We start from the raw sequence: 26,940 nt of genomic DNA on the forward strand, positions 1-26,940 counted from the left end.
TTTATACATTTGATAATGGCATTCAGTTAGGAGCTGGTTTACCTCCTGACTCCCTTTAAAGCTAACATTTATCTATTAGTGATCAGACTTCCAACTTATTATTTGCTCAAAGAGGGAGAACTTCATGCCTTCCACAGAACAGCATGTATTTTATCATTATGCTCTAGCCAAGATAATGAGAGAATGAACATGAATTACTTGTTGATAAAGCAACTAGACACCTCACATCAGCACTGTCAGGATTATTTCCTATCACTGTCCAGTTATTTATTACAGCCAAACTAATGTAAATTATTAGAGTGTTCTGACTGAGAAGGTAATTAAAAAGATAGCAGAGAGGTCCTAATTGCTCTGTGTGTTGCAGGAAGGCATGCATTGAAAGGAGCAATCTGAATGGAATGCAAAGAAAAATGATCATCTGGGAGGGTATCTCCCAGCCCCGAGGGATTGCTGTTCACCCATTTGCTAAGTAAGGAGTGATAAACACAGTAAATTGTGTAATACTTGGAGAGGCTTTTCAAAAATGAACGAGCCAGCCTTGCCCTTCTGGCAGTCAAAACATGCATTAGTCTCATGCTAGTTTAGTCATTTTCTTGCAGAGTTGTGTGAACTGCTATGTTTTATAGCTGAGTTTCTTTTGTGAGCTGGGACATGTTCATTTCTCATACAGATTTAAAAAGAAATTACCTGAAGTATTAATGATATTGTATGCAGTTTAAGCTAAAGAAAAGGATGAACATCTGAAGTCACTCTGACAGATGGAAGCACCACAACAAACTTTGATGGTTCTATATCTATTAGTGCAAAAAAGGTAGTCACTTTTAATCAATAGTGGCTACAAAGGAGCCTTTTGGCCATGTTTCAGTTTCTGAGGAAACTAAACCTAATCTACTGTTGTGGAGGCTTGTTGGTTTAAATGCATCTTATATATTCTTAACTAGTGTTGAGATGATCACAGGAGTTCTGGGTGTTTAAACTAACGGTGCCAGTTTAATCAGTGGCAAAGTGTCATGGATTTCAGTCAATATACCTGTAGTTGGAGCATTTTAAATCTGCTGATCTTTATGAAAAATTTGTATGCTCTTAGCTTGCCATAATTAACTATTGGCTAAGGAACGAAGCAGCGTTGGGAAGGGTGTTTTGTTACCTTCCCTCTGAACATAAAAGACCTGAAAGGATCTTTCAGTAGAGGTTTAATGTGATAGAGACATTTTGCAGTAAAACTTTGAAGAACCGTTAGGCTCGGGGAGATTGTTTATTAGAATTATTGACAGAGGCGAAGTGTACAAGGGGAAAGGCAGGAGGAAATATCACTAAAACCTTCCTTTTCAGAAAGTTAATGGTGAAAGTATGAACCGATATTATAGTAATGTCCACACCTGTAAATATTAAAGAGGGATCTGAAACACAAGCAAGGCTATTGAAAGTACTGATCTCTGCATTGGCTACAACAAAACTGTTCCTGTAAAAAAAGCTAAGTGAATCTGTGGGTTATGTCAGTAAAATTGACAGAGACAACTGATGCCTGAGAAGGCTGGAGCCCAAAATTCAGAATTAATTTAAGGTTTTGAGTTGCCATCTAGCACTATCAGTGAGTAACACATAGCACTCTAGAGGAAGACCCTGGGAATCATGATTTTACTAAAAGGAAAAGATCCTGGGCCTGATACTGGTTAATGTTTTGAAAATAAAATAACCCATGTACTTTTGCTTGTTTTCCATGGGTACTGGGTAATTTTGATTCCATTTGTGTATTGTTACACCACTGTTTACACAAGGAGTTGGCTAATGCATCATCTTCTGTTGCCTGTGTTTGCTGTGATGTGGAAAATCAAGATGCAGATAGGAAGAACTGGCAGTTACCATAGGCAGGAGTTGTTTTTCAAAGGTTTCATGCCAGGGAACAGAGTAAGAATTCTGCATAAGTCCCAGTGTAATCACCTGGAGTCTTATGGCAAATGTGAAAAGACCAGCAGCCAATATGTTTGCTTGAAGCATGCACTTTTTCTCCTGTGACTCAGGGCTGTATTGCTCTGATCCAACCTTTCTGCTTTGAAAGAACTCCATGGAGAGGAGGACAAATATTTACTTACTGACTTCCTGTATTCATTTTGTTTTCTAAAGGAGATTATTCTGGACTGACATGGGGGTCAATCCCTGGATTGGCAGCTCTTCATTGGAAGGCATCGATCACCAGGTTATAGCCAGCACTGGTCTGGTGTGGCCCAGTGGAATAGCTCTCGACTACTTAGCTGACAAGGTGTACTGGTGTGATGCTAAGCGGTCGGTGGTTGAGAGTGCAAATCTGGATGGTTCTGGTCGTCGAATTCTTGCACAGAATGATGTAGGTGAGGCTTTGAGGTTGGTAATTACCTACTGCTGCTTGTCAGTGTGCATGTATATCCGCATATGTTGATGTGAATTACTGGCCAGCAGCTGTGCTGTATATCCATGTAACTCTGTGTTGAGGGTAATGGCATCGCTTAAGTTCTTCATTCTGTTACCCAGCTGGCTTTTATCTATTTTAGCACAAGGATGTCATTCAAACACTCTCTGCTTTTACTAATCACTCACTTTGCATTGCACAGAGGACTTCTCTGCTTTCACAGAAAAATGGAAAGAAGGAAAAAATTTAAAAATGTGTTTTGCTTGTTTCATGCATGGCTGCCTTGTTTAATTTGGGTTTTCTGTGTTTATTACACGAGCAAGTTATACTGATGTAAGCTAAAAGAGAATTGATCTTGGTCCTTAAGGTCCTTGAGCAACAAACCTCATCTACAGTGTTGACCAGTGCTGATTTTAAACACACAATAGATAACAAATGGAACATGATTTATACAATATGCTGGTAGTTGTCATGGCTGACATTTATATTGTTTGACACATAACTCTGTTGTTCTGGAGCAAGAAAACAGAAGTATTAACAACAATGAACTGAAGTTTTACCACATCTGAAATAAACCATGTGTTTAAAAGTCTTATACATGGCAAAATGTTTCTGGAGTGGAAGGTTCCTTTTGATCATGGTATCTCTCTGGGGACTATTTTGTAGGTATGCATAAAAAACATGGGCAGAATGAGGCTCTTGGCTCAATACCATGACTGCTATGGGTAAAGACTGTTAAGCAGCTGCTGGTCTAGTCTGTGTGCTGGGAAGGCCTGTGCTCATCTCCTAAGAGACATGCCCTCATAGTTGCCTTTGAAGGTGGTTGGAGTAATGGAGGAATCAGTGTTCTCAAGTTCATAAGACATCAAAAGTCCTGAGCAGAGTAATTTTTCAGCCTTCCTCCCTTTTCCCCTGCTGTGCATATTCTGCTATATGTTCCACATTGCAACTGATCTGCAAAGGAGGACCTGCTGAAAGTTTCACTTTGTTTCTCCACAAAGAATGAGACAGTGTCTTATGTGGAGAAAACAGAGAAGGAGAGCTAGGAGCACTGTAGAAACACAGTGTATGAAAAAGGAGGTAGGCTTGGAACAGTGTTTGGAGGAAAAAGAAAAGGACATCAACACCTGCACACAAAAAAGTGAAAGAGAGGAAGTGCAGACCTGTAGGAGTATGAATTTATAGAAGCAAAGAAACTTCATATCCTGATGTTTTGCTAGTGCTGTTAGCGTGACTGGAATTCAGCTTCTGTTCTTGGACAGCTGTATACTGGAGGATGGGGAGGTGGCACCTCTTCATAGGCATTCTGCTGTAGATTGAATTTTTTTTACAGTAGCTCCCTCTAGTGCTCCTGTAGTGAGAGCCCGTTCGGTACAGCTACGTGAAAAATAGATAAATTATTTCTGCTCTATTAGGTACAGCTACATGAAAAATAGATAAATTATTTCTGCTCTTCTGCTAACCCGTTTCCTGCTGTAAGTAAAAGAGCCTCTAAGCACCTGCCCAAGACAATGAACAACACAACTATTCCTTTTGTTTGTGTGATAGGTCAGGTTTGCACTGTTCTCAAAAGGGTTTGTGTGATTATGCATTTTTCTGTTCTTACTATCTCCATCAATTGACACTACTCTTCTAATTTTAATCCCTAATGAATTTGTTCTCTGAGAGGATAAGGAATTGCTGGTCAAAGGAGGGTACTCTTTATGAATAGTGCAAGCTATAGATCCTAAAATTGTGTGCAAATGATTGGGTGGGGACAGTATCTAGATCTTGGGCCGATTCTCAAATTTAATGGGAAGAAAAGCTAAGAACCAAGGCCAGTGATGAAGCATGGCTCAGTGGAGGTGGTAAAGTGCCAAGGATATGGTACAAAGTAAGGACTGGGACAAAGCAAACCTGCTTCAGCCAGGGAGCACCCACTCTGAAACCAGGTGGATGTCCATGGCAGAACAGTGTGTGTTCTTATCTTCCATTGCAGAAAACTTGCTCAAAGGCTATCTTGAAAACACGAGATTTCTAAGTTTATAGAAAGAATACATAGTCCCATGTGGTCTAATGACATTTTTCTATCATGAGGGAGATATTAAAAAGGATCAGAATTATTTTTCAAAGATCTTTATGTCTGCCTTTATATATGAATGTGTCCTCTGGATTCTGAATTGCTGAATTCTTATCTCTGTAAGTCAAACTAGGGATCTGAGTTTTCCTGGCACAGATAATATTGTGCTACCAAGGAAAAGTTCCTGTGCTGTGAATTTGGGGTGGAATTTCACTTGATGTTAGTCATATAAGTGTTAGATGCCCGGTCAAAGCTGGGATCCTAGCCAGCTAGGGTCCTGTTGTCATCAGTGAAAGAAGAGGAAGCTACGTGGATGATCTGTTGCTTCCTGTGGTTTGTGTTGGCTGTTACTGTTAGTTAGCAGGCTATATGCACCTGTGGAACACTGTATTGCTCTTGTGTGTACTTTTGGCACTTGCAGAGACCACACACTGGCTTTGTGGTCCTACCATGAGTCAGTGGCTACAGTGTCTGTAGCTCACAGGCTGCCCCATGCCAGCACTCTTAAGCATGATGACACATGCCATGTGCTCCTCTCCTCCTTGTTATGTGAAGATTGCAAAAGTAGCTGTGTACCTCAGCAGCTTTGTGCTGGGCCTCTTGCTGGCAGAGGAGGGAGGTACTTCAATTCTGAGAGCCTGGTCTCAGGGCTATTTCAAGAAATGATGATGTCTGAAGTAGAAGCATCTTGTGAACTTGATCTGGTTGGATTTCACTAGAAATCTAGAGAATGTACTGAGCCAGGCAAGTGTCATAGCCTCTTTTGCTAAGAGCATAAGTAACATCTGCCCATGGCTCATCATTCATGGATACTTATCCCTCCCCATGAGACTTCAAGTGGAGAACTGGCTATGGCTATGCCCCCATGGGGCTATGCCCCATGCTTTTGTTTTCATGATTTGTTTTGTATTTTCTGTAGATGTGGAAATGACAAATCTAATGTCTTTGTAGGTCATCCTTTTGCTGTAGCAGTGTTTGAGGACCACCTTTGGTTTTCTGACTGGTCTAAGCCATCACTAATGAGGGTGGACAAGAAGACTGGCCAAAACAGGGTACGTCTTCGAGGCAGCATGCTGAGACCCTCATCAATGGTTGTAGTTCATCCTTTGGCGAAACCAGGTATACTGCAAAAATTAAGCAGTCATTCCCTTCCAGCCTTCTCTTGTTCACTGACACCAGTAGAATAGATGCCCCTGGGTAGAGGAATATTTCCTCAGAAATAGGCTCTTTAAAAATCCTTTCGTCATCAAACTGGCATTTATTGAAAGCATCATCTGGGGGTGTGTCCCAAGTATGATAACAGATTTTGTATATTTATGATCATGCCCAAGAATAGATGCTGATCAATTGCCACAAAACTACCATAGTCATCTAACTCCTATTTATCCTAGTCAATTTTCACTCTCAAACACACAAATAATAGCAAATGACACATAGAAAGATGTATTAAGTTTTATTAGATTATTGGATCAAATAATTTGATTTTCTTTTGGGAACAGTCTCCCAGTAAGCAGAAAAAAGTTATTCGGTAGCCCAGGATTGACAGAAGGTAATCACAGGTTTCCTTTTCACTTGTACCTCTAAATATTAAAGGAGAAATAATAAAGGAACTAAAATAATGAAAAAACACGGCACATTTACTGGATACAGAACATGTGAATCTGATTTCCTGACAGAGACAAGGTGATAATATATACGCTTTGCTATATGCATCTGTTCTTAAAGAAATGTTTTTAAAAAAAGATGTCCTAGTTTTTGTCAGTCCTTATTATTTTTCCAACTGCTTCAACCCTGCACAGCTAAATGGAGATGTTGACTGAAGAAACAGATTGTTAAGTTGCCTATTTTTCTGCATTAGGGGCAAATCCTTGCCTTTATGAGAATGGAGGATGTGATCAGATCTGTGAAAACAATTTTGGAGTTGCCCATTGCAAGTGCCATCCAGGATTTGGGAAAACTCAAAATGGAAAAACCTGTCATGCTCTGGATTCTTCCAACTCAACAGCAGGTACAGTCCTCGAGTTCCAAAAAAAAAAGACCCTCCTTAAATCCTTGAGGATCCTGGCACATAGCAGTAGAAAAACTCACCTTGCTCTACAAAAGGAATGATGGTTTTTCTGAAGAATGAAAATGCTGGGGTGTTGTCCTGGAACCATAACATGTTGTCTGACCACTGTAATTTTTTCCTTGGCATATTAGTAGTGAAAGAGATGTGTGCGGTGCTGGCAAGTATTGTGAGCAATGTCATATTCCTTCTTTTTGTTTTGAAGAAAAACCAGCAGTGAGTTGTTTTAGGCATACTTTGAGGTCAGAAACAGGTTAGTCTGGGAGGATATTTATGTTTATTTTAAAAGAAAACCACCATGATTATTGGAAATTAGACAAGTGGTAGAAAATCAGAAGGTTAGTTCAGTAGAATTGAATAGTCTGTGTCACTTTTTTCTTGTCTTTTTCAGGAAGTGTCTCTGTGCACAAGGACATAATGCCAATGCCACCATCAGAGACCTTGCCTCAGAGCACACAGAGCAGTAGAATTTTCAAGGATACAGACAGTGGGGAAAAACAGCAAACAATTTTTTTGAGGGCTGAAATCATGGTATCAGGTATAGTCTGATGGTTGTCTTCCTTCCATTTACTGTGAGTCTCTGAACAGGTTTATAGAACAGAAAGAAATCATACACCTTAAAGGAAGAAAGGCTCATTGTCCGGACTGGTGGCATTCATGCTCTTAACCTTCATACAAGAGCTTGAGTCTATGCAATTATGCCAAGTAGGACTGCTTTTTTTGTTTGTTTGTCAACAAAAATCGATAATATTATCGAGGTCTAGAGAACAAACATTTCTAATTTGGAACACCTGTGAAAGTCTCTCCCTTAGATTTTTATAATAAATTAAGTTCCTCTGAATAAAGTTGAAGTAAAACCATTGAATTCGACATATGTTTGATGACACTAGATCATTGCATTTTACAATAGGTTTTGAATGCAATATTCAGAAATCCTGATGCTAAATGGTCAGATTCATCTAGACAAAGAGTAAGGTCCTAATGCTTGTATTGGCTTGTCATCATTAATCCTGGAGAGCTAAGTTTCAAATGTTGACTACGTTCCCCTTTTCTTAGCTTTTTTGGTTGGTTGGTTGGTGTTTGGGTTTTTTTTTGTTTCCTTTATGTCCAGTACCTCCTTTGGTCTGTCCAATTATGTCTAGTATTTTTTTCTGTTTTATTTTGTTTATGCTATAGATCAAGATGATTGCGCTGCACTAGAATGTTATGTCAATGCAGAGTGTATTTTGCTGGAAGATGGTGCGATGTGCCAGTGTTTGAAAGGATTTACCAGAAAGGGGAAATCATGCTATGGTAATAAAAGACATCAATATAACTTTTGGAAAACTGTAGATTGGGGGACAGGAAGAAAATCTATATTCTTTCACATTGGCAGATCTGCTGTGTGGGTCATCACAGAAAAGTCAATTGTATGAGCAGAGAGCATATGAAATGAAATGGCTAAATATCACATGCTTTATTTTCCCCTGAGTCATGAGTGTTAATCCTATTAATATTAACAAGCATTAATAGAAATAAAACCATAATGTATTTATTTGTAATAATTGGCTAATTATAAAAGCTCAGTCCTATGATCAGACGTGATAGTTGATATATAATTTAGATGTATTAAGGAATCTCTTAAAAATTAGTATTCCTGATGTAATGTTTATATAAAAGTGCTGCTCTTGCTTCTTTCTAGCACTAGAAAGAGACTCTAACAACCATACAACATGTTGCTCAGGATGGTTTTAAAATTTTTGGACTCACATGCAACATAAATAAAATACTGTTCTTTCATAAAGACCAAGAGAGGAAGCTATTAGAAAAAAAAAATCATTTTGTGGCTAAGCATGAAGACTCAGAAGAGTCTATGTTATTATAGAAATGAAAAAATACTAGAAGGTGAAATGGGTATTTTTTACATTGTGATACCTTTTTTTTTTTTTGAGTCTTATGTGTTCTTTCACAAAATGAAGTTTCTCAATGATCTTGGAGCTCTTTTCCAACCTAAAGGATTCTATGATTCTAAAATATAAGAGTTTGTTCTGAATTGGAACATTTCCTTGGAACAGATTTTTTGAAACAAGTGTTATTTGTGGCACCTCTAGGTCCCCAGTTGATATACTTGCTTGACTGTATTAGGATCTTTAGAACATGTGCATCAAATTTCATACCAAAAAAGACCAGAAAGTCCTTATCTTTCCATTTGCTTCAGATGCATAAAAGAAAAGTGACAGCACAGTCTGAAGGAGATTCATGCTGTAGGTGTTTCCTTTTGTCGATATGCTTGATGGTTTCATGACCCATGTGTCCTGTCTCCTTGTTTTGTCAAACAGATGTTGATGAGTGTGCTGTAAACATGGACCGCTGTAATCGGAGTGTGTCAGGCTGTATCAATACAGAAGGAGGTTATGTCTGTAAGTGCCTGGAGGGCTACACTGGAGATGGAATCCACTGCTATGGTAAGGGTGTGCGTGAAGGCTGTGCTGTGACTGGAAGGCTGGGGCAGGATGAATGAGCAAGAGACATATCTGATGATTTGGGCTAGCCTTCCATCAAGCTGTGAAGCTGTTAACTGAATTGTTCTGGTTCTTTTTGAATAATCTCATAGGGGCATGGATCCTAACAGTGGCTCCTCTACACAGCTGACATTTATAATTTCTGCCTTTTTTATTCTTTCCTCCCTGTTAGGAGTGTGGTAACCTCAGCAACTATCAATATGCAAAGCCTGTAGTTGTCAGTGAACAGCTCCTCTCAGTGTTTGCACTTCTTTAGTAGCTATAGAAGGAGAGAGAGGAAGAGTGAAAGGGAGGAGGGAAGTGGATGTGAAGCAGTAGAGCTTTATTGGAAATCATTGCTATGAATATAAACGAAAGGAGGTATTGAGTGTGTCATAATACTCATCAAATAATTCCAGGTCTGTTTAATAGGAATGAAGTTCAAGGTGTGACACTGACAACTTGAGTACATATAGAGTCTTGTTAATCAGACTCACTGATTTTCTGATCCAGCTCTAATGCCAGGTCTTTAGTTCACTCTCTACATTTCTTAATTTCTTAATCCATTTTAGTGGTAAATATGAACAGGAAGCTTTTTCTTTCCAGTGTTTGACTAGCACAGAGTTTGTTCAGAGCTTTGTGAGAGTCTTGGCTTCTCCTTTGTCCTTTTTTTTTGCCTCTTTTTTCCCTTTATAGCCTCATTCAAAGCCCATTAAATTTGAACCAATTCTTGCATAATTTTTACTGGCCTTTTGCTCTTCAATGCAGATTAGGATGACTGAAAAATTAAGAACAATATCATTATTATGGGCAGGGTGTGGAAAGTATCAGAGGCAGAAGATTCAAAATGGCATTTTTCCTACAGTGGTCAGAGACTCAGAGCTCATGTCTTTGAGGATGTTTGGAATTTCAGATAGAAGTATACACAGAAGTGACAAGTTCCCCTTGCTGTCCCAGCACCTGTAGAAGTCATGCCCCCAAGGCAGCCCAGGCTCTCACTGTCTGTGGTATGGTTGCTTAGCTAGAATGATTGTGGTACCTACCACTATTACTGAAAAAGAGTCTATTGTATTCCTGAAGTCTCTAAGTCCAGAAAATGGTAAGTTTCACAGCATTTTATAAAAGATGCAATATTGTTATGACATAAACAGAGCTGGAACTAATTTTGTGTTTGATGAATTGAAATGTACTATAAACACTAGAAACTGATAAGAGATTTTGTACACACAGTGTCCATTAATGTGTCGGTGCATCCAGTGATAGCACAAGATGAGTTCATGTTGTGTTGTTGAAATCACATTTCTTGGAATATGCTGCAACGATTTTGCTCCCGTTTTTTTCTTTTTTAAAAGTGCTCTGAATTTTCTATATTGTTTTGAGCCAGAGCCTGTTAATTTTACTGTAGAAAAAGTCCCAGTGGTTTAAGCACTCTTCACAAAAATTGGGGTAGTAGATCTGTGATTGCTCAAAGTAGGTATGGCACATGTACTCAGCTGAGAGTTCATAAAATGAATCAGAGGCTCCCAAACTCTGGTATGTGAACCCTTTCAAAGGTTCCACCACTGAGGGAGGTGCCACCCTGGCAGGAGCTCTGCCATGGGCTGTGCTAGAGAAGATGTGGAGACAGATGTGCAGCAGGATGGGGGGGAGAGGTATATATGGGCTCTGAGCCTGGAAACCCTAGTTGTAATCAGGGAACCACTTCACAGTAATTCAGAGCCTCACACATTAAAGTCTTCACAAAACCTGAATAAATCTCTGGGTTTCTAGACCCTTTCCTTCTGCCTAAACTTTTTGTTTAGGCTGACCTAGGCGGGTGGTACAGGGGTGGGCAACTCCCCACTCCCAAACCTTTCTGCTGTCTTACTGCAAGAATACCAACTAAAAGTACTCCTTCAGGGTGGAAGATATGACTAGCAATGCCAGGAGAACATATCTTGCACAAATAAGTCTTCTATTCAACTCTATTTTACTTATTATGTTTCATGGAGAAGCCTCTCCTTCCTTCTCCCTGTGGAGAGCTTTTGCAGCACCAGCATAGGATGCTCTGAGTCTGTGAAGTCTGTGATCACTTGCCATAGAAAGTTTGCTAGTTGCTTTTCCATTAGGTTTTCCATGAAGGCATATCTGCAGAGGGAGGTCTTTGGTGTTTTTACCCCACTGCCAGGGGACTACAGTGCTGCAGCTGCTGCCCTTTTAACTGATGCTCTGAGGCATTTCATTCTTCTAACTGCAGACTGTTTGGGTGACAGATATTGATGAGTGCAAGATGGGGTCCCACACCTGTGGAGAGAACGAAACCTGCACAAATACAGAAGGAAACTTCACTTGCTCCTGTGCTGATGATGCTTCTGGAACTGGCATCGGTTGCAGTGAGTAAATGGAGGGAGCAAATAAAACAAAGTGGCCTTTGATTCAGAACAGTGTTCTTGGATAAATTGTTATACCTGGAAACTAAAGAATCCCTTTATAGTGGCATACTGACCAACTTGTGGATCCATTTAGCATTGCTTCAGGAGGCTATTTTGAGGTGGACTAAGGAGACTAGACCTGAGTTTAGTTTGGAAATATCTACATTAAGGTTCAATGCTAATTTTTAGTGTCTAAATGTAACAACAAGTCTATCTAATGGCCTTTACAATCAACAGCAGAAGTAAATGCTCCTTGGAAGTAACATCTTTGGAGATTTTAGTCTGTATCATTTTTCAAACCCTGTGCTTTCTTTCCCTCTGCAGAAGGCTAGCTCAGGAACTGTACAGAATTTAACTCTTCAGAATAAGCTTGTCTTTCAGATCCAGTCACAAATTTTTCAAAAGGGCTCTGAAACCCTTTAGAAAATCTAATGACCAGTTTACTGAAGTGAGCTGCTGCAGGTTCAGCACTAGTGACTGTCTGACCCTTATTTCAGTGCCTCAGTGTGACAGCAGCATCATCTGAAAATGCAGAGCAGAGTGACTCATTGTCTCACTCTATCAGCCCCTTTGGTCAGGGTGAGTTTTACTCCAGATCAAGTGACTGTCTGATGATGGAGGGACACTGTGTGATTATCACTGAGCCATTTCTTTAGAAGAACAGAAGAAAACGATGGCTTTCTTAAATAGAACACCTAACAGAATTCCCATCCCCTTTTTAGTTGCCTGAGCTTTCAGTAGTTTAAGGTGTCACTTAGTAAATTATGATCTTAAATGATGCATGACTTGGAAGTAATGTTTTCTAAGTCCCTCATCTGTCAGTCTGACCTCATATCTTCATAGGTGTTAACACTGTTTTAGTATTTTACCTAATAAGCTGTTTTAGAAAGGTGAAATTTTCTTTACAGAATGTGCACACACCTAGGGCTTGCTAAAATCACTCATCCCTTTCCATTCAGGCTCTATGCCATGGCAGTTCTCCTGCAAATGAATTTTAAAAAAACAAATGCCATTGAAGGTCATGTTGCAATAAAACTGGTGTGAGTCATAAAAATCATCCCATAATTACATGAGAGTGATTAGACATGTTTTTGCTAAGCCATACTGCTAAAAATTCTTTGCCATATAGCTGTTTTGTTCTGACCTATAGATTTGGTATAGCATCAAAGTAAGCAAGAAAACACTCCTTTTCTGTAGGGGCATGTCTGCACTGTAGGTCATGCTGTGCAGAGATATTAGACCTACCTTTAAAACTAGATAGCTTGGATAGCTGTGTAGTTGACAGTGTGTTCAATTCAGAGCAGGCTACTGATCTTTGAAGATCTGGATGAATAGGGTTCCCTGCTTCCCCAGTGATGCTGTTATCTACCTGAGCTAGCCTGAAACAATAAAAAATGTGATCTGCCACCACACACAGGTGCAATCAACTGGATGGCAGCAGAGTAGAAATAATCTGCAAAAGAATGACAAGTTGCACGTGAAAACTTCTGAGATCCAAGTGCATAAAATACAGTCACCCTTCACCTGTATCTCTGACTCTGGTGCTTTATGCATGGTAGAGACTCACCATACCCCAAAGCTGCCTAGGCTGCAAAAATCATTTAAGTGTAAGCACCTAGAGAGTCAGTGCAGTGCTTCTTCAGAGCTGTATTCACACATCTAAATAGGCAGAACTCAGTCAACCACTTTAGTTCTTTCACTGCAAGTCTAAAATCAAACTTAATTAGTAATTTGATCTAAATTTATGTGTGCTTAAATTTGATAACAACATAAGTAAATAGGTAAAACACAAGTAATTAAATGAAATCAGGTATTTTTACCTACTTTCATACCTTGAAGTTCTGTAACTTTCATAAGATCATGTTGCAATGTTGCCAAAATTTGAGACGTCCTTGTGATATCCTCTGTTTCAGAATCCACTGTTCCCCCAACTGTTGTCAGCAATGGATACTCTACACATGCTGTGCAAGGTGATATTATAGGATGCCCTCCCTCGTATGAGTCATACTGCCTCCATGGTGGAGTGTGCAATTATGTTGCTGATCTACAAGACTATGCCTGCAAGTAAGTACGGAAATTTGTATTTTCTGTGCTGCTGAATGGCACCCTTTGGGTGTCACCCTTAGTTAAGTGCAGGCAGTGAAAAGTTTGTCCACAAATTATCTGTTCATCACTCATTCTAGCAATTAGCATTAGACTCTCCTCTTTTCTGTAAGTGATTGCTGTAAGTTTCAGTATGTGGCCACTCCATTCACACCCATTGCAATTAATAGTAGGATTGTATTTGTTCCCTAAACACTCAATTCTTTGCTTTGGAAATGGGAGGTAAGTTGTTAAATGACTTAATGCTCATGGCATCATGAAAGAGGTGTTTACTGTCTCTCCTGTACATATGGTGCTGACTTGTACCTCCCTTTTGGCCTTGCTGTTCATGAGTAGCATTCACTGGAATGGAAGAGTACACCTCTGTCTTGTCTCCTCTGATTGGGACCAAGGAGAAGACTTCTGGTATCAGCATCTTCCCTTAGAGTTTGAAGAGTCTTGGACACTGGCAGAAAGGATACAGCATAAATGGCCCTCTAAAAATAGGGAGTGTAGCAACGAGACCTCAAAAATTAGACCTACTTCTCCCATCAATATTTTTGTGAAGTCTAATTCTGGGTTCCCTAAATGCAGGTACTGATAAAAGCAAGGAGAATCTCATCTCTCCAGAAGTCAGCCTTGACCTGGTCAATGTGACAACCTAGTCCCATGGGGTAATAATTTCTTAAAAATCTTTAGTGCTGGCATTTAAGTGTGTAGCTTGATTATATTTGAATCTCTGCTATATCTTTCTTCAAAAGCAAGCATAAAAGTGTTTACAGTGCAACAAATCCAATGCTTGCCTCCTCCCCTGGGTTTTGGCCTGTAAGGGAGGACCTGTGCTGGGGGTGGATTCTCTTCCAGAGTAGACAGATCTCCCTCTATGTCTCAGTAATTCGGGTGGCCCTGGTATAACCCTGGAGTGAGGAGATCAAGCTTTGTGCTGAGGAATGTCTTTGACCCACTATTCCCACAGGTCTTCCTTGTACTGCAGTGCAGGAATCACTGTGCCAGCCCATTCCTGCAAGTAGAGTCAAATCCTAGGCTTTCTCTTTTTGTAAACCTAGGTACCTGCAGGAATATGAAAAGAGTGTCTCATGGACATGCATGGGAATGAAGTGAATGCTTTGTGCCTTGGCTTTCTGATGCTCAGCAAAGCCCTTGAGCAAAACCTATACGGGAGACAGATTCATGATGATCTCTGATATTTCTTGTGGGTTTTTTAGTGTAAATCTTAGAGGCATTGAAAACGATCTTTTTTGACCGTATAGAGTTTCTCTTATTGAAATTAAAGGGTCTAAAACTGCAGAAATTTCAAATTGTATTGCATCTTTTCAATTTTTATTTGTTGAGTGTTAGTGCATAGTAAGAATCCAAATGTACATATTCTTCGGTTCTAAAAGTAGAAGCAGTTGAAAAAATTAAGGACCAACCATTATCTTGGGGGCCAGGGTTTGTGTCATGATCTTGCTGGATCCTGACCTTGCTGAATTCTCACTAGATGGCAGCATTCATTCATATAGGCTGTAATATATTAAATACAAAAGCAAAGTAATGAAAAAGTGTTATCTAGAAAAAATATCTAGCAAAAATCACATGCCAAATGTGATTTGTATTGTAATTCATGGAAAGTCTTGCACTAGAAAGTAGATCTTACAGTATATTTGAAATCCATTGTGATCTAACATTAAAAAAAATAGCATTTTTTCTGCCTTCCAACACATATGCATTCTAAATTGGGACAGAATTAGAATCCTTGTGCCTGATTTAATAATAAACGATGATATAATGTTTTCAGGGCATTAGGTAAAAGCTGCTGCAGGCCAAATGCAGCTTCTTTTGCTCATTTGAACAGCTCTTGGCCTTGAGTAAAGTTAGACCAGTAAGAATTGTGAGAAGGTGTTGAGCCTACATTGCTGCAGATTGCTATGAATTGAATATACTTTTAATTTTTTTACATTTATTATTTGTGTGTCTTGCCTTGGACAGTAAAAATAGGCTGGGATTATTTTTGATGTATTCCTTGCTTTGTACTAATTTTGATTTGAGGGTTTCATGCATTGATAAGATATCTCTATGCTGAGATTTACAATGGCAAAACCAAACAAATAAAAATAACCCCAACTGGCTACAGAAGAAGCTTGTATCAAAACTAAATTTTAAATATATTTCTAACCCACATGAGTGGCTTTTAAAAACACTTTAGTTCATCTTTAACTTTAATGATTCAGATTAAAATTTGATTCCCTTATCCAGATCACTCTGAAAATACAAGTCCTATATTGCTCCCTCAAAAGAAAGGGAAGCTAGCTGCAGGAAGCAGTTAAATGGAAAAACTCAGGGAAACACTGGTCATGCAGCAGTATTTAAGAGAAATTGTTTTTCTATTATTTTATCCATTGGAATCTGGAAATAATATTCTTTCTGCATAATTCTGTAGGTGATTCAATAGCTTTAAGTAAAAAGAAAAGATTTTTAATATCGAATTCTCCAGAATTTAACAACATTCCTTTCAAGTTGTTTTGTCTTCACCACTTCTAAATTCAACTGGATATTTCTGTAGCGGTTGCCAGTGGTAAGTCTATACAGGAGGTGATTGAAGTGGTGGTCTGGGGCTTTTCCTCTGCCACCAGTTCCAAAGTGTGCTGACTTGCTTTGGCAGCTGTGTGACAGGCTACGTCGGGGAGCGGTGCCAGTTCAGCGACCTGGAGTGGTGGGAGCAGCAGCGTGCCGAGCGGCTGAAGATGAGGAATATCACCATTACAGTGTGTGCAGCTGTGCTGGTCCTCCTGCTGCTGCTGGGCTTCCTGGCTGCCTACTGCCACAGGTAGGTATCCCAAACATGTGATCCTGTGGCACAAACAATGAATTGATGCTGACTTTCACAGAGTTCTCATGGTGTTCCTCAGCTAATGGAAATCATCATACCATCCTTGTTACTATTTTGATTTTCAGTAACTGGATCTATGAATAATGCAGAAAATTCTGGGATGTCCCTTGCCTGTAGAACTCTTGTTGGTGTCAGTGAGCAACATGTGTCTGGGAGGAAGAAGAATAGACCTTATTATGTTTGGAGAGGAGCCATAATTTGTATTGAGAGAATTCAGGAGCATGCAATTTACTTCTTTCTTGGTTTCCCTTAAGAACTCTAGATATCTGAAACTGTCATGGTAGGGTTTGGCTCTTCTCTGTTAGCTATCCCATTAGTTTGATTTTGTTTCCCCTTCAGTGTAGAGAGGCACCTGAAAGTTTCCTTGCTGCCAAAAGAAGCAGCCTACTAACCTTCCAAGAGCATCCACAGTGATGCTTCCAGCAATGAACATGAAAGCAGTTTACCTGGCAGTAGATAGAGTAAAATCAGGGATGTGAATCTAGGCACATCTGTTCTAAAAGTACTCCCTGGCATTTCCCATGATTGTAATGAATTTTGCAGGTTTGGGATTCTTCTCTTGGCAAAATGAATCCCTAAAGTCACTTAAAGAATCCAGTCTGATGTGAAATTAAATGTCATCAATGCCCCTTAAACTGAAAAGTATTAAGTATTTAATAAGTTAGAGGCTTTTGGCCATAACCTTGGCAGATAACTGTTCTCAGAGGCTTGTTTAAATGCATATTTATATTTAAAAATAAACAAACAAAAAGCCAGACAGCAGCCAAGTCAAGAGTCTCCTGCTGCATGCTGACCTGCCCCCCATTGCAGGATTTTTGTTTGCATTTAGTTCAGTTTTAAAATTAGAATCTCCTAGGCATGAAAGGTTAAGCTACAAAAGAAGATAACTATGGAAGGCAATATATTTCATTCTTGTTTAATGGTTCTTGGCATATTTAGTTCATAAAAGTAGAGAAGCTGCCACATTTCTTGTTTTCTGTTAACTAATGGTTGAGGTCCTTAATTAAAGCTAAGTGCAAAATGGTTTGTTCTCCTGACCTGGCATTCATATGTTAATCAGTGGATACATACAGAATAGAAAAGAAATTCAGATATATTTCATATATTCTGTCGTGAAAAATAGACAAAATATGACTTGTTTTAAGGTGTGAATTTATTTTGTTCCCTTCCTCTCTTTTTTGACATTTCTCCCTGATTTACCTTTCTTTCTTGCCACATGTTTTTGATCAATATCAGTACTTACCACAACAACAATTTTCAATTACGTGCTTGACTGAATTTGAACTGCAGCTATTATTAGGATAACTAAATCAAAATGAAACCACTGATCTAAAATTCCTATTTAACTGGAGTCTAGAAACCAGTAGTTGGGTTGAGATTGCTGTACCACTTTTTCACATAATCTACTGTACTTCGAAATGTAGTAAGTCCATAACAGTCCTGTTCCTTTCCCTGTAAAATGGAGACAAGTATCTCCTCTTAACTGAAGGAAATGCAGCTGGAGGTCTCCACTTGCCAAATTGAAAAATGTGTAAACTGGAGGCCAAGAATACCGAAGTATTGTGTGGATTTGTTCAATGACTGTAGCATGTGGAAGAACATTGTGTCATTCTTAATGTTAGGTTTATGTAGTCTGACTGTATAGTATGCCAAGTTTCTTATCTTCCTTGGGAAACAAGGAAAAAACTCTTCCACCAAAAAAAAAAATTAATTTCTGAATCATAGATTTGACACTGACAATTCCTCCACCTCAATTGGCCAAGGCCATGCAAAAATCAACAGTAGGACTGGGACTAGGATTGATAAATTCTTTGCCTCTTGCCCATGCTCAGTCAACTAGATTTCACTGCCTTGTCTGCTTGTGCTCAGTTGCACTCATGCCCACCAAATCCATCTGGCATTTGCCACTCGATGCTATGCAGTATGATGCAGAATTACTGATCCTCTTGACCTGAGCACCCTGCTGAGGACTGTGTCTGTGTGTGAGCTCTGTGCAGTGGATTTTGTAACTCTTGATTAACTGGCTCAGCTTTTGTCAGCACTGTGAGCTGCAATGCAGAATTGGTACATCCAAGTGGCAAAACATGAAGAGCAGCCTTGCTCATGATGTCAGGGAAAGTCAAAATGGACTAATTTACCTTATTTCTCAGCATTCTGCTCTGTGGATATATCCTCAGATCTGACACCTATCTGATTTCATATTAGCAGTCCCAGTCTTATCCTCTACTGGAGACAATAACTTTTTTTTTTTCCAATATTTGAATATGCAGAAACATGTTATAGAATACAATATCTATAGTGGAGACAGACCTGTCATGTTTCTAGCAAAAAGCAAAATTTATTTACATTGTACTTTCATAAAGGGAGCAACATATGATAATCATGGTATGTGCTCTTTCTCAGTTAATATATAAAAGTTATGTAGAAAGAAAAGGAAAATTCCTAAAGAAAAGGAAAATTCCTATTTTCTTTGGTATGTATCTATTAAATTTTATTTAAAATAGATGAAGTAAAAGGATGTTATAATTTGAGACCTCCAGAGCCTGAAGAGTGTAATATTACTTTTGTGAACTGATGTCTAGGAAGAGAAATAATATGTATAAAAGTGAATAAAGATGTACTGGTTTGGATCTCAAGTGGTGTCAAAAAAAAATTATGTTTGGGTCTATATTGGCTTTTAAAACTTTTAAAAGTGCTGTCTAACGACAAAAAACAGCAATTTTAAAATTTATGTAACTAGCCACTTAGAGCTGATCATTCATACTTTTTCCAACTCCAGATTGTACTCCTGTCTTTTTTCCCCTTGAGCTAATTCCGTTGGTCATGCATTTTTCCTGGGAGGTCTTAGTTCCATGCTTTTTGAGTCTTTCAGTTTGTTTATTTCATAGTAACTTCTAAAATTGTTGTTTTTTTTGTAAATGATGCAGATGAATACAGAAGTGACTTTCATAATTGTAACTACCCATAGTGTACAAAAACAGTCAGATTTTTGTTTCTGAGCTTCATGCACAAACACTGTTCATTGTATTGGCTGAAGCAAATCTTTGTAAGAGGAATATATTATAAATAGAATAATATAAAAAAATGGAAGGTTCTAGTTAAAATTATGTCTATTGTTCATTCTAATGAATGACCCTGTACAGATGACACATTGGAATGAACATTTGTTCATTTCTTACCAACTTCTGACAAGCTGTTTTAACTGCTGTGTGGTAATTGACAGCAATACACCCTTTCAAATGATGAAAGAAAAAAAAGTATGCCCCTTTTGTATATGCCAATAGAATAACATGTGAAAAGAAAGCAACATCTGTTCCTCCCAAAGCCAAATAATTTGCTTCAGCTTTTGTTCTGTTGCAGAAGTCAAAATTTGTATAAGAAGAATCTCTATGCAGAAGCAATAAGAGATGACAGCAGCCGTGCTGACAGTGAGAACATGACACCTACTAGCAACAAGTCTCAGGTAACTATATTAATGTGGAGTGGAGAAGGAATCAGGAAGGATCAAAGAGTGTTAGGGATCCACTTGAGATTATCCATCAAATAATTCACATCTTAAATACATTAAATAACTGCTAGAGTCCTCAAGTGCTTTGCTGTGAACCCTAGTTCATCTTACCTCATTGTTATCCCTCAAAGTTCACAGCTGCCTGGATGTATTGCAACCATTAGCCAGTGTTATTGTTAGCTTTGAACACAACAGTTGGGGAACTGTGTTCTAAATTAAGGAAATGGCAATGTAATGACATGGCATATCACAGAGGTATTTTCACAGGAAAGTATGCCCTCCATAAAAAAAGGTTTCTTGGAAGCCAAGTATTGTGTATGCTACATGAGAGGCTGAACTTTATTTTGGGGGTTGATGAAATTAAATGTCTTTGTATTAGAAGCTGCTGCCTCGTAAAGAACAACCAGGATGTTATTGGGCAGTTTGGGAAAGTATATAAAATATTAATTTTACACTGGTGTAGGTAGAAACGCCACCATGATCTGGCTATACAGGCCTGTTTCTGCTGTCATATTTGAGGTTGCATTTGGCCTCATAAGATCTGGTCTGACCTGATTCTCACTGACATTAGAATGATATTACACTGCTGAGTGGTTACAACTGAAACTTGAGGTTGGCAAAAGTGACATAACTGGCATCTGTGGCTACTTCTGTGCGTAGACTGAGACTCCTTTCTCAGAACAGCCTGACATACCCTGAGAGCTCATCTGCACACACATCTCTTTCTGCTCTGAAGAAGCTGCTGTAGTGCAGGCATCACCATACTTGTCCTGGTAGCATCACATTAGCTAAGCAGCATGCAAACACACATTTATGCCAGTGGAAAACACTAGTGGAAGAGTTCACATGTATATTGGTTTGATGACAAACTCTAGAGAAGTGCATACCTTTTTACTAGGGTGACTGTGCACATGTTTTTCTAGTATGGGTGTTACTGCAAGGTTTTAAAGCCTTTCAAGCCCAACCATAGCTGAAAAGGTACAAGAAATGTGTATGTATTAGTCATGGTCACAAAAGAATTTGACATTCAATGGCCTGAAGTTTGACTCTGTTCCAAGTTGTTGCATTCAGAAAGAGATTAGTTTATTCTACTTGGGAGTCTGTTTGAAGGGTTGAATATCATTGAATATTTATAATGCAAATCCAAGAACATTTAATCAACCCAAAGAAGGCCATGCAAATGGTTTAGATAGAGTTTCTGGCAGGATTTGTGAGTGGGTAGCCACTGAAACACACTGTCAAACATTTGTTGGAAGTGCTGAATTGACTTGACCCTGGTTACAACATGTTGTTTTTTAGCTGGCCAACTGCATAATCTTGTGGACCCTTTATTATCAGCACTTTTCCACCAGGTACTGGACAGCAAATGTGCCGAAGCATGGTGATGCCATCACTTTTTTTTCACAGTAGAGGCAAAATCCACAGCTTTCAAAATACCTGAGGTTGGGAAAAGCAGAAACATCTGTTGGGACTAAGAACAGCTCATTGTCTGGAAGCAGTGCAGCCCATCAGCTCTGTCCCCACCTGCTGTTGACCCTGCAGTTAATGCTAGTCAATAATGACATTTTTGCTGAATATAGGGGTAATTAAACAGCTAAGCAATTGACTGAATCAACAAGAACAAATCCAAGCTACTCATCTATTACAACTCGTGTTACATTTCACCATGCACTGGGAGACATCAAATACATTAATAAAGTAATTTATTGCAAATGGCTTGTTGCAGACTGGAAGAGGAAATCACTTACCCTTTGCTAATTATTGCTGCTTACTCAGTAATGGATTCCTGTGATTTCATGCATGTGATTTTCTCAGTGCTGATGTAGCTGTTGAGTGTTGAGTTCACCAGGGCTTCATGCATGCATGCACTCAGGTTACAAACTGTAGAGTTGCCAAAAAGCACTTAGAAGTTGTCCATTCCTACTGTTCACTTCAAGTGGATTATTGGAGAGCTTTGTGTAAAAAAACCTAATTATCCTATATTGAGGATAGAAAACTCTCTAACTCCTCAACCCTTAAGGTACTGGAATAGAGTTTTAGGTGCTATTGATCTACACGACATTAATGATCATAACAAAGGACTTCACATTGGGGCTGGATGATGTATATGCAGTAACTCTAAAGAGATCATGAAATTTGCTTGTTTTGTAGTCCACAGTCCTACAGCTTATTTGTGAAGCTGGTGAGAGAGCATGCAAAGACTTTCTTGTTCTTGCCCATCTAGGTTAATGTGGAGGACAACACACATCAAATGCTAGGTATCATGTTACTGAAACTATGCCTATAAAGTGCCCAAATGTCACTCACTTCAGTTTACTTCTGGTTTGCTAGATGAGGGTACATTTACCTGAGGCTATGCCTGCATATTTGTTCACATTCATACTACAGTTTCATAAACCAGGCTAGGTTAATTCTAGTGATATATCAGCCTTGGTAAACCTATGCAGATGCCTAGATTTTGATGCTATTCTGAGGCTTCTCATCCACCAAGTGTTTTGCTTTGCACAGTCAAAGATACTTTGCAGAACTGTGTGTAGTGGAAGCACAGTCAATTTTGCAGAAATGTGTGTAGTGGAATCTTCTCCGGGGGTCTATCATATGTGGGTTAGCAGCTGTAAGCCTACAGACTTTGCAGAACTGTGTGTAGTGGAATCTTCTCTGGGGGTCTATCACGTGTGGGTTAGCAGCTGTAAGCCTACAGATTTTATGCAAATGAACCAATGCCTAAATTGTCACTCCTGCTACATCTGTGTTCTATCCACATAAATCCACCTGGACCCCTGAATCTGTTATTGTTTATGTTGGAACATATAATTTACAGGTATTCTCTCTTCTTCCCTGTCTGCTCTTTAAATATCACCCCTTTACTAGGTTTCCCTCTTTCTCTCTGTACAATTTCAGTGCAATGCTTCACATTGCTTTCCTCTATCCTTGTTTTTTCCATTTCCCACTTAGTCTTTTCAGTTCCCCCAGAGGGTGTCATCTTCTGAATTCCACTGTCACCATGGGACAATGGAACCACACCCCCCAGGTGGTGTTGAGAGCCAGAAAGGAAGGCTTTCTTCCTTCTCTGTGTCTGACAGGGTTTCCTTCTGTCTTGTTGCAGGTCTCGTTAACACTTTAAAAATGGCCCTCAGTACTGTGGAGAGGGTTGGTTTTCATGACCTTTTGTTCTCACACCTGGAAATATTGATGTGCAAGGCAAGAGAGTTGGCAGCTCTTTACTAGACTGGGACTGTCCACTTTCCAAAGAAAGACTCAAATATTTAATTATCTGCAGGGGAAGGGTCATCCCATAAGCCAGGATGACCTTTTCCTATTCTGTGGTTGGAGTGTATGGCCCTTCCAGTTTGCCTCTTGTGTTTCAGAAAACCAACAGAAAACCAACTCATTTTATATTAATTTGAGCTCTGCATGTTTTGTGCACATTGTATGTATTTGCAGTTTGCTGTTGTTAAGGAGTGTAACAGTTCTCTGGAGACTAAAGCAGTTGATCTAATTGAGTGTGAGATAGCAGATCCTCATCCTGCCTGTCCTTCAGAGTCTGGTGAGTAGGATTTCCTTTCTTATTAGGTCTCTCCTCTCTTTGTACCAGCAGGAGCAGTGGCTGATAGAGGAGACAAAGAAATCAAAATTTTATTTCTGGCCTGTTTAAAGCTGCTGTGCACAGCAGAAGCCCTGTTTGTGTTGCTGTGCAGAGACCGTTCAGTCTTCCGCTTTGTAGATTAGTCATGAGAAACTACACTATAATAGTGCTTTCCCACTCATAAGAAGCTAGATGCTTCTTGTGGTAAAATATCGGATTTTTGCATTTATAGAGAGCTTCACAGGTTTGCTTCATAGCAAGTGAAGTTATGCCCATCATGCTGTAGGGGAATGTCTATCCGTGGAACAGTATCCTTTGTCATCCTCATTCATTCAGGCAGGATAACTGAAATGATGTGAGGAGTCCAGGTCTCCCCCTGTGGCAGCAACTGCAGTTCTGCTTTTTGTGCTAAACAAAGTTTTTGACTGCTTGGGGAGTATTTGATGCTTAAGCAAAGATGAGATGAATGAAGGGGTTGTGTCTCCCATCCCTGGTCCAAAGGCAGCAGGCAGCATAGGAGCACACAACAAGCTTCCATGGCCCATAAGTTACCAGCTGGACCACTATGAATTTTAGGAAATACTGCTTTATAGGTGGCAACTGAATCTCTTAATTGCTCAGGTGGTGAGAACTCCTGGAAAAATACTGATATCCTTAACCATTTCTCTTATTTACCATATATACTTCCTAACTGCAGAAGTTACTAGAGAAGCCAGTTTGCCTCAGTCACTTGAAGAGGCAGGAATCTTGTGAAATTTTTAAAGTTGCCAATCCTGTCCTGAGACATACTTTGGGTAGTCTCTTTATTCATCAGTAGAAAATATGCCTCACATTCACTTAGTTGTACTAATATTGCAAACATGTGTAGAACTGTATTGTCCAGCAAAGGAGGTCTGATGTTTCCCATTAGGAGGCTCTGTTTTCATTTACAGTTTTATCAAATGCAGCTATTGAAACAGAAATTTCCCATCACAGGTGTCTGATTTTTTTCTGAATATTTTAGCAAAAGTGGTTCAGTCATCTTAGACAAGAAGACTGGTGAATATTCTGATATTTTTCTAACACGCTAAAGAAAATTCTTATACCATGCCACTGAATAATTCTAAGATTATTTGACTTTGAGGCAGGGACTTTGATTTTGCCAGGCAGGTAGTCTTCCTGTTATGGGCATGTGTTTCCCTGATCTTATATATTAAAAGAGAAAACCATGAAATTTTCCTAGGACAAGCCACTTGCTGAAATCATAGAATCACAGAAAATCTGAAGCAAGTTCTTGACTTTGCCTGGTTTTTATTCCTTTGACATGAGTTGGTATTGCAATTTTCTGAACCTGATTATGTTCTTCCTTTCATAGCTTTCGTCTCTCAAATCTGCCATTAGTTTTCTTTTAGCTTAGTTGCTGTGAATCTTCTCAAATGGCTTCCAGTAATATATATCTGTTTTCTCCAGTGGAAGAACAGCCTCCAACATATGACAAAGCAGCAGAGACTTTGGCAGAAGAGGAGAAAGAACAAGACCATCAACAAGAGGTTCCTGTTGGTGAGAAATCACATCTGCCCTTGGGAGCAGAGAAGGGCCCTCCCCATGCTCCCTGGAGCATCCACCCCAAGCTCCTTCTGGAAAAGGAGCCCTGCAGTCTTGCCCCAGCCAGCCTGCTGATGCAGCCAGACTAGAAGCAGTCTGAGTTTGAACAGGAAAAGGAGGAAGGATGCAGTCAGCAGAGAATGGGAACTCAGAAAGCACTGAAACAACCCTTATTTTTTCATTAAAACTTGCTGTAGGAAAAAAACACAAATCAAAACAAAGAATTCCTTGCCACTCTTTCTCTGTCACCTCTGCTTGGAAGAGTTGCTGTGAGCAATGTGTTAGCTATGAGTACTCTATAAATATCACTGCTGCTAACTTAATTAACTGTCCACTAAAAGGACACTGAGGGCAAAACAGACAAGTGGGGGATTTAGCAGTGATATGTATTTTGTAAAGGAGCTTATTGCAAGAAGTGGTCTTTACACACAGAGAGAATCTAGGAACTGCCTAGAAAATGGATCACAAGGACAACTGCAGAGAAACAGGAATGGAAGATGATGCAGAAAAATGAGTTCAAAATGGATCTTTTATTAAAATATTGTTCATGGACACTATAAGCCTCTCCCCAGTTCTGCTGACAGGCCAGTGTTGCTTCTTGGACTTCACATGTGATATTCTTGTATCTGGTTCTGGAGTGAGCACCAAACAAGATCTTGCATTGCTCAGGTTTGGTGTGCTGGAGGATGGTTTGTGGGCATATGTCATTAATAATGGGAAAGGTGATTCTTTCATTTCATTTCCAGTCTACACTGGTCCTTCAGAGCATAACAGGATTATCTCTGGCGCAACTGGCTCTGTGTCTGCTTTTAGCTCTGTGAGCATGTGCTGGAGCTGTCCTTGCCTCACAGAAATGTGTCTGGCACTGAAACCTGGTTCATTATATAGGACTTAGTGTGAGGACAGAAGTTCAGCCAGTTGCTGTTCCAAAAGAACAGGAGGAGTGGGGCAAAGAAACCCCAAAAATCCACCTCGGTTTGGACTGAGTTCCTTTCAACTGATTTGTGCTGTCTGTTAAATCCAAGGGAACAACTGGAAAACAAAAGCGTTTTTTCTTGTTATTAGCTTTCTAACAGCTACAGTTTCCTTCCAGTTATTTACTAATAACTAACTCTTTTATAAAGCTCTGTTGTATACAGAGTTGCAACTTAGTTGTTTATCATATCAAGTGATTTTCACTACTGGTCTCGACTTCCTAAGACCATTTTCAGAATGTTTTGGAAGATATCTGGAAATCAGCTGGATTACTAATTATTTGTAGAGGATCTCTCAGTCCTCTGTCTTTGAAGCCTACTACTGTAACTATTGGATACTTCTTTTAAGTTCACAGTGCCCAGCACTGGTGTTCCTTGTAACTAATTAGCTGGATAATAGTGGGAAATGTTACTGATTTATGTGCTTACTATCCTGCTTTTCTGGGTTTCTTTTTTCAATCCTGACAGAAAGGTATGGGATGTTGTAATTTTTATTACCAGCTCCGTAGGCCAATGATGGGAGAGAGAATGAAAGGCTCTTACCTCTTGTCCAGAACAGTTACACACTTGAGCAACTTTGTGGAGTCAGTTCTGATTTATGTTGGTGTAAACAGTAAGAACACTGAGTTCAAGGTGTCAGAATTTGTCATTTATTTATCCTCTAAAGTATTTTTGCTGGTGGTTTTGAATTGTTTTGTCTGTTTTCTAGTCACATCTGTGCTGAATTCAGAATAAACTTGTAAAACAGGCATTTCCAGAGGTTAGTTGGAACTAATAGCAATGAAGACTTATTTGCTCATGTGAATGGCCATGGAAAGAGGAGTGATTGAGGTGTTGGCATACTAAACTGTGTTCAGGAGTGAGCAACCACGGTGTTGGTAGATTTGATTTTAAATTCAGTATAGTTTAATTTCA

General features: G+C 39.3%; 1 protein-coding gene across 1 annotated transcript; it reads left to right on the forward strand.

Moving 5' to 3' along the window:
* Positions 1-364: 364 nt before the first annotated feature.
* Positions 365-25,140, forward strand: LOC103797310 (pro-epidermal growth factor-like; the record flags this gene model as incomplete). Its single annotated transcript, XM_009069512.1, has 13 exons — positions 365-469; positions 2,125-2,348; positions 5,397-5,564; positions 6,304-6,453; positions 6,902-7,048; positions 7,687-7,803; positions 8,829-8,954; positions 11,243-11,362; positions 13,315-13,465; positions 16,146-16,310; positions 19,734-19,836; positions 23,326-23,428; positions 24,917-25,140. Coding segments are annotated over 13 exons (1,903 nt in total), but the record flags the coding sequence as incomplete, so codon positions are not given.
* Between the last annotated feature and the right edge of the window lie 1,800 nt (positions 25,141-26,940).

Source organism: Acanthisitta chloris, unplaced genomic scaffold, assembly GCF_000695815.1.
Source record: "Acanthisitta chloris isolate BGI_N310 unplaced genomic scaffold, ASM69581v1 scaffold5582, whole genome shotgun sequence".
Taxonomy (NCBI): Eukaryota; Metazoa; Chordata; class Aves; order Passeriformes; family Acanthisittidae; genus Acanthisitta; species Acanthisitta chloris.